Genomic DNA, 16,557 nt, shown 5'->3' with positions numbered 1-16,557 from the left:
CATCTACATTAGTGCCCACTGCAAGTTGCCTAAGTTGCCATTTAAGGACTAAATATGGAAGGAAAGGGAGAGGAATACAGAACTGCCAACACAAAGAGAAACCTTTGTTTTCAGAGGCTACGAGTACCCAGCATGACTATCACAATGGCAGTGCTCAGTGCTGGTACTGCAATTAACTAAAACCAGTCCACACTCTATTATCTATAGCATGTTTACCAGGGCACTAATTAAACTTGGCATAGCCCAGTTGGCCACGTGTAATTCATGTCCAATTACCCTTCAACTGTGACAAAGTTACATACACTCTAAACATCCATGTTGCACATGTGAAGGTCTGACACAGCTGACTGTAAGCCACAGCCAACAATTCTCAAAGGAGAGACAATTCCCATGAAGTTACTCTTCTCTATATTAGAGAAAGGATGATTAGCTGGACCCAGCACTGCAGATCCAGACAAATGCTATCATGTGGCTCATATTCTCTCAGAACTTGTTTGCTGCAGACAACAATGTATAGGTGAGTGCTCTTGCACAAGTCAGCTCTATGCTAATTAAACACAGCACAATGGTACCTTGCTTTTCAATAATCCTATCATGCAGGTTCTTCAACTACTGAAGACATCCCAGTTCCCCACTGTCCCAGATAAAAGTTTTAAGTAGCACATGTAAAAGCCAGCTAAAAATAAAGTTACAGTTCCAAGAGCAACAGTAAGTGAGAAAGATGCATTAGGACCAACAATTAAAGGACTACTGTTTAAAGGTCTACTGAAACATTGGTGCTTTTATTGGGCTTAAAAAAAAATAAAAATAAAAAAAAAGCAAGCTCTACAGCAAACTAACCTAAAATCCACATACTATGAAAAAAGCAATATCTTCACCTACTTGCTATGATATTTTCCCCCTTTAAAAAAGCAATTAGCTGTTACTATAACCTCTTCTGGAATTACACATTTATTTCTAAAAGTAGTCATTTTTAGTAAGTTTAAATCAAAAGTCAAAGCCAAAACCTTATCAAACAAGACTATGATGGATCTAAATATTAAGCATTAAAATCTGGTAAGAAAAGTGAAGGGCAGTGAACTGACTGCTACACATACGCATGCATCTAGGAAGATTTAGAATCTGTATGTAAGAAGCATATGTTGCAGATCCGGAAAATTGACATTAGAAGTTTCCACAGTATCAATATTTTAAGTTTCCTAATTAAATGGAATTTTCAAGTAGAGCACATAAACAATAAGCAAAAATACAACTATAAAGTAAAAATTCTCAATCAAAATTTGTGCCTCAGAATATTATTTCTAGATTATTTGGTCTTTACAATATCTTCCTTTAAAATTATTTTTAAAGCTTTCAAAAATATTTTCCAAAAGGAAAAAAAAAGTTTTGCACACTTGTAAACATGTTGCTGTTGGTGAATGCAATGAAGTGAGTAAGGTATTTAAAACCTGGGCTGAACAAATAAATTAATGTATAAATTCACATTAGCAAAGTTAAGCCACAGCATCTAATAAACTTTGCAAATACTTTCAAATTTAGAAGACATAAGAATGATACTTTTAAGTATACAATTATTTTGTTGTTTTTATAAACATTAGGAAGCTTCCTAACGACATACATTGATAGTTAACATCATTTAGTAAGATTGTTTTTCAAGAAATAGTCCAAGTTCAGTATTGTTTAAAAGCAGATATTCTGGTTAAACAAAAAAATCCTAATTGTTTCAGTCTGAATATATGGAGCAAGTGCTAATTTTTAAGAACATACTTTTTAAGACTTCACAGTACCAGTTTTTAGCAGTGACAATACTATAAACCACAAAAGTCAACTGAGAATATTTGCAAGTACAGACTTGCAATAAATTAAGATACCAATCTCATTATTCATTAATCTTTTGTTGAGTATGTCAACAAGAACTGACTTCTTTTAAGTTCTAAATCATTTCACTGCATGCAATTACAGTCACGATTTTTCTGATCAGGTAGCCCCCCAAAATAACTCTGAACACTTCTTAAACAACAAAAGATTTAGATATCGGATCAGATATGCAGATATCTGATCTGATATCTGATTCATCAGATGAATTCAAGATTATCCTCTTTTCCTGCCTTTTTATTTCTCCTAACTTGTGCATCATTTTTTCTTCCACATGTATTCAAAGTAAAATACAAACAGATACTCACTGGAAAAAAAAAGTCAGCTGTTCGCAAGCAAAATGGGTGAGATTTTGTATTTCCTAATATGAAACTGTTTATTCCTTTTAACCAGTACTTGTCACAAATGAATAGTACCTATGAGTAACATGTACAGTCCCAAAGAAATGAAATTTTAAATTACAGAAGCCTTTTTCCTTCAGATCCCTACCTCCCATGTTTATTGCTCCACGAGGACCCATATCACCCATTCTCATTTCCTGTTCTCTCTGAAAGTAAACATAGTTTTCATGGTCAACCTATCATTCTTAGAACTTAAACATTCCCATTTACTCCATGAAAATAAAGATTTTCAAGTTTTAAAAGTTTCCATTGATTACAAAAGTGTACAAGGAATAAAGTTAAATATATTCCCCTGCTTTTATAAAATGGAATGCAGTAATAAGTTCAACAGAACAATATTGTGCATTTTTGCACAATGCTAAAGGAAGATTAAATCAAAAGGTTCGTTTATCAGATTCAGCCATCTAAAGTTTCCGAAGAGTAATATGATCAACTGCACATAAATCCACCTTCAGTATTTTCATTAATAAAAAGCAGTATATTTATGTATTAAAGTGTAAATAAAGATGTCTTATTACCATGTTGCCTAAGGGCCGTGGTTCAATAATACAGTCAATCTGGCTTTATGACTCAAAAATGCTTCTGTTGATCTGAAACCAAGCTTGGATGGGTTATACTATGGCATATAAAGTTAATCTGCCAGTTCAACTTTGTTCAAATAATTTTGACTGTTAACTGAGTGGTGGCACATTTTTTGATAAATCACTTATCCCATGCTATTGTTATGCCAGATCAGGTACTGTACCCTCTTCTTGCAGCTAGCATAAAAATGCAGTATCAAACTATGTAACATGCATTTATGCTAAACAGACAAATACAATGATATGCCAAATTGATCCAGATTCAACCGATTCTCGATTACCCACCAGAAAAAAACACTGACATTACTGATCATGAACCACGGCCTGCAAGGAAACAATACTTAAAACTAAAAGTAGAACCAGATTGGCAAAAATTACTTAGGGGAGAACAAAGTACACCTATCACAGACAATTAAAATTCTAGGTGATTCTAATATTACCGTTTACATCAAGAGGATGAAACAGAACAAATTTCACAGTTCAAAAGGAAAAAAACCAAATCTGTACCAAAAAACAAGATTTTTCTTAAGAATCTTCCACAAGAATGCCAAAGTATATTCCATCCTACAGTCAACACACATGCGTCTTAACAATAAGCATATGTGAAAAGAAAAAAATTACCTGGTTTTCTGAAAATCATTCCACTTACGATTTATGAGTATAAATTCAGACGCCCTTTGAAACAAATTCCATTATCCTGAGCAACTGAATCAGCCTTGCTAAAAGTAACTTTTAAACTGAAATATTAACCATATCAAAATGCATTCATAGTATTTCTAGTTTTATCAAGGTCCTTTTTCATTCAATCATCTTTTGGATGACAAATCTGAGAGTCTTCTACCTTTGCACATTTAAAGTAGCAATCACCAATATCTGACAGGAGTCAATAGTTTTGTAAAGATATCCTGGTATAGGAAGTTGCCATAACGTGTATGATAAAACATTCTTGGGTCAATAGTTTTGTTTCTGGTAAATCATATTAGTCTAGTAAGTATATTTAATATAAGAATAATGATTAAACACCATTCTGGATGAAATGCTGCTTAATGAAGAGAAGAAAAGTTAGGGCTCATGACCAAGAGACAAAGGCAGGTCTTAAAGTCCAGCTGTGAAAGTCAACTGACAAACATCTTAAGAAGGACCTCCTCCTTCCAACCCTATAACCCACCTTAAACCTTTATATCCCACAGAACCATGCAATTTTGTCAAACCTTCCAGAGCAATGTGTACTAGCATTTAAGTAGTATCAGTATCTCCGCGGGGCAATCACATCCATAAATTGATACCGGCCAGTTAGTCACAAAAAACAGTATACAACTCTGTTATCAGTCCACTATTATACCTCAGCCCTGACATTAGAAGATAGAAGGAAAAAATGTGGTATTTCATCACTAATGCCAATCCTTAGCCCAGCATGGTAGAATGACACCATGGCTATCTATTTACATCCATCATGTGGATATGCAAGTGTTTGTGTGTGTATAAACAAATTACCTCAGAGAAGCCACAAAGAGACAAGGGATATTCTTTAGCTACAACTGAATGTATCAGACTTTGGATTACTGCCCATAATCTAATTTGGGACACTTCCAATTCTTGCAACACAAAACAAGAATTTAAGTATCTCCAATTCCACTGCACAGTACTTCATGTGAAAAGTGCTATACAAGGCAGGGCTGAGTATGAAACCAGGTAGAGAAGAATATTAAATATAGAGCTACAGAAGTGTACTCATTACTAGAACTATTTTCTTTGTGAAGAACAGAAGCATCGATAAACTTTAATATACCCTTAATTTCTCAGCTTGCCATAAATGCTACAAGTCTTCAATTAACAGTTAGTACAACAAACATGAGGTAAAGGGGGAATGAAAGGCACGAAGGGCTGTAGGAATTTTTACTTTTTTTCCTGCTGGTTTAATCTTTGTAACAATAAGCCCAAAGTAAGTATTTGCCACTTTGCATCTTTAACTTTGGTGTTGACTTATTACCATGTAAAAAACATTTCAGCTTTAGGCTCGTGATCCACTGAAGGGCCTTATCATCTCTGCTGTCTAATAATCTGTCAACACGCCTACCAAAAACTATTATTCCTCTCTTCCTATTGTTTTATTTTCATAATTTGTAACATTCTGTTGAATTTTTGGCATGGGGAAATTCTTCATCTATAAAATTAACACTGAATTAGCACATATAAAAGAAATCCCGTCAGAGGAAATACTCAGCTTCAAATGTAAGCTTACAGCATACATCATGAATGTAATTAAAAACTTCACATAGTAACTATAAAAACATATTTAGATAAGATCATTTACAAAACTTCATATTTGAAGGAGCCCAATGTTGACAAAAACTCAGTCCTATCCCACACACCTCATGACCTAGACAACTTTTTACTATGTATGTATGAACAAGTTCCTGCAGTTAAGTGCACCATTCCATGGCATTTGTCTAAAATGCCACCAAAAAAGGAATATCAATAAGCAGTTAGAGTGAAGCAGCCGAGCCACACCTGGCTGATATTCTAGCCTACCTGAAGGCTCTGTTCTTGGACACACAAGCCCTTTGTGAAACATAAGAATGAGAACTAGATCATCTTCTCAGGGCTTCTTTTCTCACTATGTGATTGCCCATTCTTCTTTTCAGTAGTAGCCTGCTTCAGCCCTTTTCCTGAAGCCACCCGTAAGTACCCATAACAGGGAGTTAAAATTGAGCAGCTAGAGAGAGGAAGGTTAAACAGTTACTAGAGAAATAGGTAGGGAGGTGGTTAAGAACCTCTGAAGTTGCACAGTGTCTGGTAAAAGGACTCGAACTGGAAGAGAACAAGAAAAACGGATAATATAGAATTACAGGGGGAAAAGTAAACCATGAAAGACAAAGGGTGCGTAATAAAGTGTAACATAAACTTTAGGGAAATCCTAGAAAGAACAATGGGATCAAAGGAAAGCAAACACTACTGTCAAAGGACAATTCTTCACACAACTCAAAAGACAAATTTCCTAATGACTTCTCTTTTGCATGATTCTAATAAGATGCTTTAGGACTTGATAACAACAAAACTCAAAAAGGTATGATTCATCTGAATAATTTGCTTTTAGAAAATGTGATACAATTGCAACTACAGCATTGTACTTGCTAGTTATTTTAGACATACATATTAAAAATAAGTTAGACTTCCTCACATTTTCAATTCCTTTTAATGCCAACTGTAAAAACTAGTTCTACATGAAAATATTGAGTATTCCCAGTTTTCAAATTACATACACATTGTACATTTTATATTTTATGGATTCTGCCCTTTTTACAAGCATTGTAAATGAGATTTCTTGAGCACTCGATACGTATCCTGCATAGCAACGTTCTTACACTTCAATCACCATTGATACCAGTAGTCTAAGCAAACAGAAAACTGCCAGGATGATTCTTCTATTTTTTAAAAGATATTAGTACATTCTTAAATCTGCTCCCCATAACATCATGAAATTTATCAGTTTTGAAAAGGAACCTGGATGAGATACAGGAGAGCTTTCATCAGATGCCATTCCTCTCTCACATTGAAAATGGAAACACAAGTAGTTACAAAACTGACAAACTTTTTTTTTTTAATCAACAGTACTGACATTGTTTTGACAAACTGACATTACTTCTTCTTCCTGGGAACATGCCTTGTAATTTCAGCGGTACAAAGATATTAAAAAACTTGTCTCCAAATGACATAGCATTCATTGTAACAAAATTGTCAAAAAATTTGTATGAAGTGGAATATGTATCACTGAATAATTTAGAACATGAAAAAGCAAGATATCAACAGAAATATTAAGTATCTGTTCATATCGGAAGACATATTATATAGTTCCCTTCAAGTGTCTGTGGCCGAGAAATGCAGTTCCTGATTTACGTAACGCTATCCACTCACCTTTCATCTAAGAAATGGTGACCAAATAACAAGACACAGCATCAAAAATGCCTTATTAAAACATATTTCCCACATCAACTCAAATTTGCACATTAAAAATCAGTAACTTCATAAATAAGCACAGTTATCAAAGTTGTGTGTTCACCACAAAATATTAATTCACACTACTGATTTTCTTACCTTTTTACTTTATGTGGAACCTGAATTTGCGCTCTAGCAAACTTCATATTTGACAAAATATGCAAGACATTTCTGTACCTCTTACTAGAATCTATTATTTTCTTCTAAGACTGATTTATTTCATTAAGTCTTTCTAGGTAATAAAAACTATTTCCAAAGGTCTTTCTAGGAAGCATAACTAATTTTGGCATAGCTTCCCTTAATCATAAATTTTTCCCTTCCATCGCGGACTGACAGAACAAAATAGTAACTATCAGCTACTATTTACACAAAATCATATTTTACTGAAAGAGGGCTGTATTTTAAAGACATTAATCATTGAAGTGGTTAAAATCACTGGTTACGCATCCAAAACTAGAATGTACGGGATACTTTTGCTACACATTATGTATGTTTTCTTCAGAATTTCTACCAGTTCACTCCAATGACTAGCTCATTAAAAGTTAAGTTGCCAGTTAGGAGTTAAAGTAAAAAAGCCTTCTCCTCCCTCATTTTACCTTTCACCCTCAGCTTTTACTCATAGGTTAGGACCTGTATGTAAAATCTCTGAAGTTGCAGTAACGAAAAATAGTTCCAATTATCCCAGAGGCAGTAACTTTAAATAACTGTAAATGAAAAATATTGATCTCATTTCAAAATGAAAGATTTCTGGGCATTTCCCTGAGCAACCTGACCTAAAGCCAGAGCTAGCCTCTCACGTCGAGAGCTGTACTAGATGATTCCTGACATCCATTCTAACCTAAACCGCTCTTCAGTCTGTGAACCAAATGACTGTTTCTATATAGGAGTTGGAAAAAATGAGCTCTCCTGTATCATACAAAATTAAGTATGCAAGCCCATTAAACTAAGGAACCGCTACAATATATATGAAGCTATACACTCCTATTTTCATGCAGCAAATACAACAAGAATTTTCATTAGGTTTAATAAGTTGTCAATAGGACTTAGTCTTTGAGAAGAACATTCTAACAAGGCTAGAGCAGATGGCTTAAGCCAATTTCCTCCTTGCTGATTCAAGTCATGAATATAACTGAAGCTGACTCACTGATTTAAGTTACACAGCTAAAAATACCAAAATTGCAAGAATCTAATCCATAAAAACAGTAATATACATTGCATTAAACACAGATCTATACATGTATGTAAAAACATATTGGAATATACTGTGTGTGCATATATATACACACGCATATTCATATTTATATGAACACACACATACAAATGCTTTTAGCACTTACTGGAAAAGCATTCCTAATGACAGTTACAATGGTAATTATACCTATTGACCAGAAATTATGATTTCTCTTATGGAAAAAAGATTATTAATTCAGCGCATTTCTTACATAAATAATCCCATCATTTAAATAATATTCTAAAATAATGTAATTATTAAAATTGAGCAATTTCTTTCAAAATAAATGAACAAAAAAGGTACAGCAATTAGTTATTTAAATTGGCATTTATACAGTTTATTCCCTCACTAAGCTTTCATTTGTGAAAAACCTCCATGTTGCATGTCTTTGCCCTTTGCTTTTTGTTTGGGTAACAAACAAGAAAGGTCTTCAACTTTTGTGAGACCTTCCCTCACTTCCCTTCTACACCATTTGTAGAGCCCTCTGTTGCTGAGAGAAGACCTCAACATCTAAACCCCACAGAAAAGCCAAAAGGTGTTAACATAGGCCAAAAAATAACTCTTCTTCAAGCTAAAGTTATTCCTTAAAAAATTCACAGAATTATTTTACTTAAAACAGACTGTATTTTAAAGCCATATAATAAATATTAGAAAGAAATATTCCAAAGGAAAATTGTTTGTTAGTAACATGTAAGACAACTAACATAGCATCATATTAAAAATGTCAGTCTTAACATGCCTTGTAACATATACTAGTACATTTTATAAAGAATTAACAAGAAAATTGGATACAACTCTACTCAACTGTACAACTTCATTAAGCAAGTATTTAAAAGCCACAAGTACATGGTAACACTCAAAGTTAGTCATCTATAGCAACTAAAGTCTTATTAATGCAATCTGATTACAGGTACTGAAAATATTCAAGAATGAACAATCCCTATACTGCTATTACCTCAAAGATACTGCTGTAAGCCACCTTTTTTCTTAAGACTAGCTTTAATATGACTTGTGAGATTTTAAGTGGCCATCAAAATCTAAACCAACACAGGACAGCCAGGTTTATTAATATAGCATACTTGCTGCTCTTGTGTCTTGGCCAAGAAAAATTAAATTTCATACTTTCCAAATACAACTTTTATATTTATAAGAGACAGTAGTCCACATGCTCTTTCATCTTCTTTATAATGCCTAAGAACCATTAGTTCATCAACCAGATTTTTATTTCTATTTCACATGTCCCTCTTTCTCTTATCTGATTCTTTTTAAATCCAGAATATTCTAACTCATTCTATCTATAAGAGAGCCTGTAACATCTGGCAGAACATGAGTGTATATATATATATATTTTTACAATCAAAAAGGAAAACTAGATCAGAGACGTAATTTCTTTACACAAAGTGTGGACTAAAATACCATCAAAGAAAGAGGAAAAAATTTGTTTTTCATGACAGTAAAGGCTTCCAAACACCACTGCTATTCTGCAACCGAATTCCGTATTTTGGGCACACTGTTTCAGTCTGGAAGTGTTTTTCAGCTACTGCTTCACAATCAGAGCACAGAAAACTAAAGAATCTTGTCATCCTGCATCAGTATTTTTCTACAACTTAAGAGCTGGCTGAAATTCTTTCAAGAATCAAATGAAAACAGCTAATACCTTAGAGTGAAATCTATTTGTAGTGAAGACTTACTATCAGTGAATTATTAGTTAAAGTAACTGTCCACAAGTGATCTTTTCAAAATTTTAGTTTAAGGGCTAAAGGGTTAGAAACTAGGTTATGAAAATAGACAAGAATACCTGCACTGTTATGCAATGGACCTTGTGAGAAGCAGAATATAGCCACTTTTCTGAAGTATATGAAATATGGCAAATAAGCTAGAGAAGACAAGTCAACTTCAAAATGGAAAAAAGCATGGATAGTCATCACTGGGGGGTTTTTTGTTTTATTTTGTTTTAAATCTCAGAGCAGGTAAACAGAACACTTAAGCCAGAAAGTAGTAATGTAAAACTTTTTTGTAAGACATTCATGAATAGGCACTTGGGAAATTTTATCATGGACACAACTGAGAACTCAGTCACCTGTTAGCATGCAGAAATATTCATCTACCTCCAATATTAAAAAGTGGCTGTTGCTACTACAGAAGCTGTCTTTTTCTAGTTACCTCAGAAACAAAGCTTGACAACTGCAATCTTTCACAGAAAAATCTGAGGTCTCAACAACTTAAATAAAAACATCAATAAATTCATTTTTAGTGCAAAACTTTTGTGCTTTCTTTAGACATTTTATCAGATATGAGGAAAGTCTAATTCTATGTGAGATACACATATAGAGATTTAGAGAGATGAAAAATTTTCATGGTTATTGCAGCTTCATTATACACAAAACTCATACTTTGAGAATGCTTTATTATAGGCCAAAAATTCAAACGACAATCTGTTAAATTGCTAAAACAAAAAATAGCCTAAAATTAGCAAAGATTTATAGTAGAATTTACTCTGTTGAACAAAGAACTTTGTTTCCTATTGAAATTTGTCTTTTCTGCAAAGTTATTTTAGTCTTGTAGTTACTTGATGCTTCTCTGCATTTTGAGACATACTGTTTAAAGTACTGCCTTAAGATATTAATTTCTAAGGTTTTCTCACCACCCCTCTCATTTCCCTTCACATAAAGCACCACAATAAAACTCAATAAAAGGTGAATTAACTGCAGTTCTTCATTTTCTCACAACCTACAGAAAACATTATCCACCAGCCAAAAAATTAATGTGTACTGATGGCAGAGTCTGACTCCAAACAATTGCATATGATCATCAGCAGCTAAGAATAAAGTCCAAACATTTTACTTTCATGCTTTAATCATCACCATCTCATTGTTCAGTTAAAAAAAAAAATCTTGCCAAATCCCTTCACCATCTATGGCTACGCAGATCAAGTGCTTTCTGAGAGCAGCTTCTTTTACAAGAACAGATTTTTTTTTCAGACTGTTGACTATTTGATAGCAATCAACAGAGGTATTCAAACTAGTCAAAACTTCCCCTTGATCTTCTAACTATCATTTAAAATGAAGAAAAAATTTTGCTTCTCCAAAAAAATAGAATTTGGAAATATTTAAAATTTAAAACTTTTCAGGGGACAGAGATGCTTAGAAGAGATGAACAGTTTCATAACTATGCAAATTATTTAAAAAAATCAAATAAGAAATTTATACAGTAACTCTTGATAGTCACTTGCTCACTAAAACATTCTGTCAATGAACTTGGTTCACCAGGAGTCAGATCTGCTTAAGATCCACAGAAACAATATATAAAAAACACTTTTCCTGTGTTCCTCCATATTAGCTTCATTTTATGAATGACAGTAATGAAAAACAGAAGTTAAATGCAGTTCAAGAGCTGAACATAATGCAAATATTTTTTCAATCAACTGAAAAATCAATTTCAGGCACTTAACTCTTTACTTACCCATAAAACTATTTTCTGAAAGCAATGTCCACCGTATCTCCAAGTTCACAATCTATTCACATTATATTCACAATATATTTTTATTTTTGGAAGCATACTAGAGGATTTTATGTTGAAGCTCATCTTAGAGTCATTCTGTTTTTACTTTAGCTAAAGGAATGGCATGAGAATACTTAAATATCAAAGCAGAAATGATACATCTTTGGAAGCACAGAGGATACCGTACTTTCACAGGAACAAGACGAAAATCATTTCATTTAAGACATACTCCACAATTCACTCCTTTGTGGGTGTAGAGTTGAAGGGCTGTCTAACTGGTAACAAATGGGCTAACAGTACCAGCTATCATGTAGAAATAAATACAGTAAAATACTTAACTGAAAATCAGGCATTATAAAACAATGCAGCATTTTAGATTTTGCATACGTCGAACAAGTCGAAGTAAATATTCAAACTAACGGGATGAACACTACACATTTCAAAGACAATTACCTTCAACTTCATGATCAAGTATGAGATGAAGTGGACAAGACATGAATGTTTAGTTGGAAGCCAAAGAATACATTTTTATATTAAGGTGTGAGTTTATGTACAAATGCAACTATTTCTTAAATGGAACATCAAATACAACAATATTGCTAAATGAACTTAAAATACTCTAACAGCAGCACTATTTATAATGGGAATAAACTAAACAGAATTATTTTCCAGATTCTCTAAAATTAACATTTTTTCCACTACCAAGAAGATACTACATATGTTAAATTATAACAACTGAAAAATATCAAGTCCATCTGTAGTTGCTATTCTGTTTTTGACCTGAGTTACCAAATGGTTAGAATATGCAGGTATTTGCCAAAAGGCAATTGAAAGCCAAACTTTCAAACGAAGATGGAAGTACATTCTCATCACTACACAAAGGTCCTGTAGAAGAAACTTCTAACATAAATACATCCAGTCTTTTATACACAAGTTACCAATGCTGTTTAAGATCAGAACGGTTCAACGTTTAGGTATTTCCCTAACACACACATACAGCACTTACAAATACAGAACACAATGGAGCACCAACGAAGATTCCTGGCATGAAAATGACAATCCCTCCCACCGCTCCACAGCTTTCCAGACAGCACTATTATAAAATCTGCAGGTCATTTACTATGAAACAAGAGGGATATTAAGTAGTCTTGAATGAAGAAAGTCACTAATCATACGAATAAAACAGTTCTGATTCAGAAAAATCAAAGACAACGCATCAGGGAAATTTTAGTATTTTTAACCAAACCTTTAAGAAGCTGGTCATTTGAACAAATCCAAACGGAGTAAGAAAAACACTGGTTTCTAGTTAAATCTCATGTTTCAAACCCATACAGGAACTCTTCAGCTACAGTGTCTGCTTCCGTCGAAAGATGTTTAACAAAAAAATCTTCTATATATAGGTGCTATAGACCCAAAGGTCAGAATCATGTTAGGGACACAATGGGAATCAGAATGTAATAGGAACAAACAAGAGTTGCTGATTCTTACCTAAAATTACAAGTTCACATAAACAAATGTTAAATAATTCAGAAGAGCAAAATAGGGAGAGAAGGAATAAGGAAGTAAATCAAATGAACAATTTTTTTTTTTTTAATAAAAATCTTCAACAGCCCATACAGAAGAGAAACAAGGCTTGGAGAATGTAATTTTGACCTTAGATTGTCCTTGACAGTAGATCTTTTGTATGAACACATTTAGAAGGGAAGCTTACTGGCTAACAGCCTTAGGATTTTCCATTAACAGAACAATCAACAAAATTGCATTCAGCAGCACTAGTAAAAAGCAGTGCAATCCGGCCTTGGTAATACAAGCAACACTTTCATCTTGCACAAATTAGTGAGCCCTTAGCTATTGTGGGAAATCTTAACAGTTGAAAAAAAAAACTTTTAACCTTTAATGAATTTAGTTCACTCCTTTAGAACTTTAAAAATCTGTTTCCATCAACCAAGCCATCAAGCTCCCCATTTGAACAATTACAGAAAAAGCTGTACGGAAACTTGCCTCAAATACTCCCCTCCCCCACCACCACCACCACTGCCTGTTAAAAGAAAATGCTAATTAATCTAACAATAACACCAAAACCCTGAAAAAATAAAATGAAATCTAACAAAACCCTCAGTGGGAGACAGACCGATCGGAATTAAATTCCCTATGCTCATGGAAGATTTAATAATCCAAAATAGTAGTAGCTCTAGTAATCAGATAAATCTACTTGATATCTACAGCACTACACATACGAGGTTTGTTGAAGATTCACAAGAAAAACTTTAAATATTTTAGTCAAGGAACAGCACTGAGCCTGGTATCAAAAGACAGACAATCCCATTAAGACAGACTCATTTTTAGGTCCCAGAGTTTACCACATTTCCACTGTTAAAAAGTCATACTTCAAGCTACTGGTGTAAAGCTTCAGAGACTGATCAGAAGGTCAGAAGCTTACTGTTCACACCAACAAAAATCTACTCAGAAGGCACTGCATCTCAGGAGAAAGAAACCAGATCTAAAAATAAGATCTCCTCACACTCACCAATTCAATTCACTGACAGAATTCCTCACATCAAAAAAATACTGTATCTATGGACTCACTTATCACTCCTTGAGTGTGTGAGTTTTTTCTCTCTCTCACTTTTTTTTTTTTTTTTTTTTTTTTAAAGAAAAGGACCCTTTGAAGAATGGTAACCTTTACTAAGTACAGGAGTTTATTTTGCCTGCAACTCTCAGTGCCACCAAGTAAGATCTCAGGATTCAGATAGGTAGACCAGTCCAAAATAGGTACCAAGTAGACAACATCTAGGACTGAAAGTTAATCTCTTCTTAGCCTGGGTAAATACATGTACAAACTCCAAGTCAAACTTTAATTCCAGTAGCTGAGGAAAAGAAAATAAAAATGATTAGGGCAAATATTAATTTTATCTTCTTCAAAATATGCAGAGCATTTATCAACAAAACAGTTACTTTAACAAAAGTTCTCTCATTTATTTATAAAAGCCTCATTCTTACTTGTCAGAAGAGAAAAAAATAAAGAACTCTATCTGTTGAAGTTTGATTTAAGTGGCTAGTTTTCATGTTGCCAGCTATAACAATATTCAGAAATTACATTAAATATACAGAAAGGAACTACAGTCAAATTAAATCAACTCTTTAATAGGGAACAGAACTTCCATTTGCATCTATAAAATCAGTAAATCAGGAAAAACTAAGTAAACAAATGGAGTAGTCTATAAACAAGCACACCAAATGCACTTAAAGTCTTTCAATAATTAATTCAACACAGCATTTCCTGTATCTGAAGCCTCATGAAACACTCACTCTAAGGCTGGCAAGGGCTCATGGCAATTTTGCCATTGTATAGAAATGTCTTCAAAGGCATATTCTTTTAGTTTCTTGAATCATCAGTCCTACTGAAAGAAAATTAATTTATAAACAAAACCAGACAATCTAAAAAACAGGTGCAAGAATCAATTATTGTGAAACAGAACAAACCCGGGAACACTTAGTAGTACCACAACACCTGATTTCATACTAGAGACTTATGCACATCTTGCAGCACATTGAGGGACACAAAAATTATTTACAAGTGGTCACTTACTCTGTTTGCAATTTCATATAAAGAAACTACAGTATGTTCTAAAGCAGTTTGTGCAGACATTAAAATTTGACCGCAACAGAATTAAAAGGTCGAAATTTTACAGTGTTTCCCAAATATCTGTATTATGACTTAAAATAAGGAAAGCTGTAATCACTCTACCCTAAATATTCACTGTTCACACATACTGAAATATAAAGTTAGAAGTGAAGGTAACACTGTAATGACTATTTGCTCGTTCACTGAAAAAATCTATACCATCCTTCATACGCATCAAAACAATCTAGGAAGTCAATTATGAACCATCTTAAAATGGTCATAACACGAATGCTGATTATTTCCAAAAAGTTATCCGATTTCACAAATAGTTTTGGTATGTAAAATGTATACCTCACACAATTCTACACAAAGATGGTTAAAGATGATTTTCATGCAATGTCTTTTTATACTATAAGCATATATGACAGCTGAGTTATTTCCAGCCTTTATTATGCTGCCAGCTCTCAAAACTACTTTATTTAGCTTCTGAAAATACAATAGGAATTTTTTAAAGCCTGTTAAGACATTGTAAATCTTGTCTAAGACACCAACTCTAGTGTTTCAAACACTGTTTGGGGCACAAAAAAATGCAAGATCAAGACTTAAGCATCTGCCTAATAATATGCATCACAGCAATCTGTAAAAATAATTTACTTTTTTTTGCAAAACCAAGATGACACAGAAAAACACAGACTGCCTATGTACAATCTCGTAACCTATTGTGCTTTATGAACAGGAAGTAAACACACTGCAGGAAAACAGGAATGTTTTGTGAGGTTTTTTTCCTACATTTAATGAATAGCCTTTCTCCAAGCTACCTTTAACTTAAGAAGTCTTTTAAAGTATCAAACATTAACTACCTATTTTTTCCACAAATATGTATGCTAGATTGCAATAAGGAGGTAATACATCTTTCCCAACCAAACTCTTCAGAAGAGCTTTTATGAGACAGCTTGTTTAACTTTATAGCAGTTTATTACGGAACACAAACTTAACAACCTCACAGATTACACTGCAATCAGCTTAAGTACACAGGGCTATCAAGATAAGGAAAATAACCAAAATTTATTAGTAGTGGAAAACAGGTCAAATTTAAAAAGATCTTTGGAAATTTTTAATTAATGAATTTATTACTGGAAATTTCCTTGTTTTGAACAAGGTAAGAAAGAATAGTGTATTCAGTGAGAATGTAAAGTTCTTTTATAACCAGGGCTTTTGGAGCATAATGGAATCAAAAGTCTAAAAGACAGTTCTATTAAGATTCAGAAAGTGCAAAAATGAGTCTCTGGATTACGGAAGTCTAAGTGATCCTCTTCTCTTTTCAAAAAACGTATCAACTACTTAATC

General features: G+C 33.5%; 1 protein-coding gene across 7 annotated transcripts in view; it reads right to left on the bottom strand.

Annotated features, from left to right (window-relative positions):
• PSPC1 (paraspeckle component 1) overlaps positions 1-16,557 on the bottom strand; it is a 64,120-nt gene that overhangs the window by 29,989 nt on the left and 17,574 nt on the right. For 3 of the 7 annotated variants that reach the window (XM_064505035.1, XM_064505036.1, XM_064505037.1), the window contains exon 7: positions 2,365-2,422. The exons of 1 other annotated variant lie outside the window; for it this stretch is intronic. In XM_064505035.1, the coding sequence (XP_064361105.1) occupies positions 2,365-2,422 (58 nt within the window). 3 more of the 7 variants (XM_064505040.1, XM_026112098.2, XM_064505039.1) reach the window with 3 other exon arrangements.

This window comes from Dromaius novaehollandiae, chromosome 1 (assembly GCF_036370855.1).
Source record: "Dromaius novaehollandiae isolate bDroNov1 chromosome 1, bDroNov1.hap1, whole genome shotgun sequence".
Lineage (NCBI taxonomy): Eukaryota > Metazoa > Chordata > Aves > Casuariiformes > Dromaiidae > Dromaius > Dromaius novaehollandiae.
Note: the sequence above shows the minus strand (reverse complement) of the source record. Positions and strands in the feature narration are given on the sequence as shown.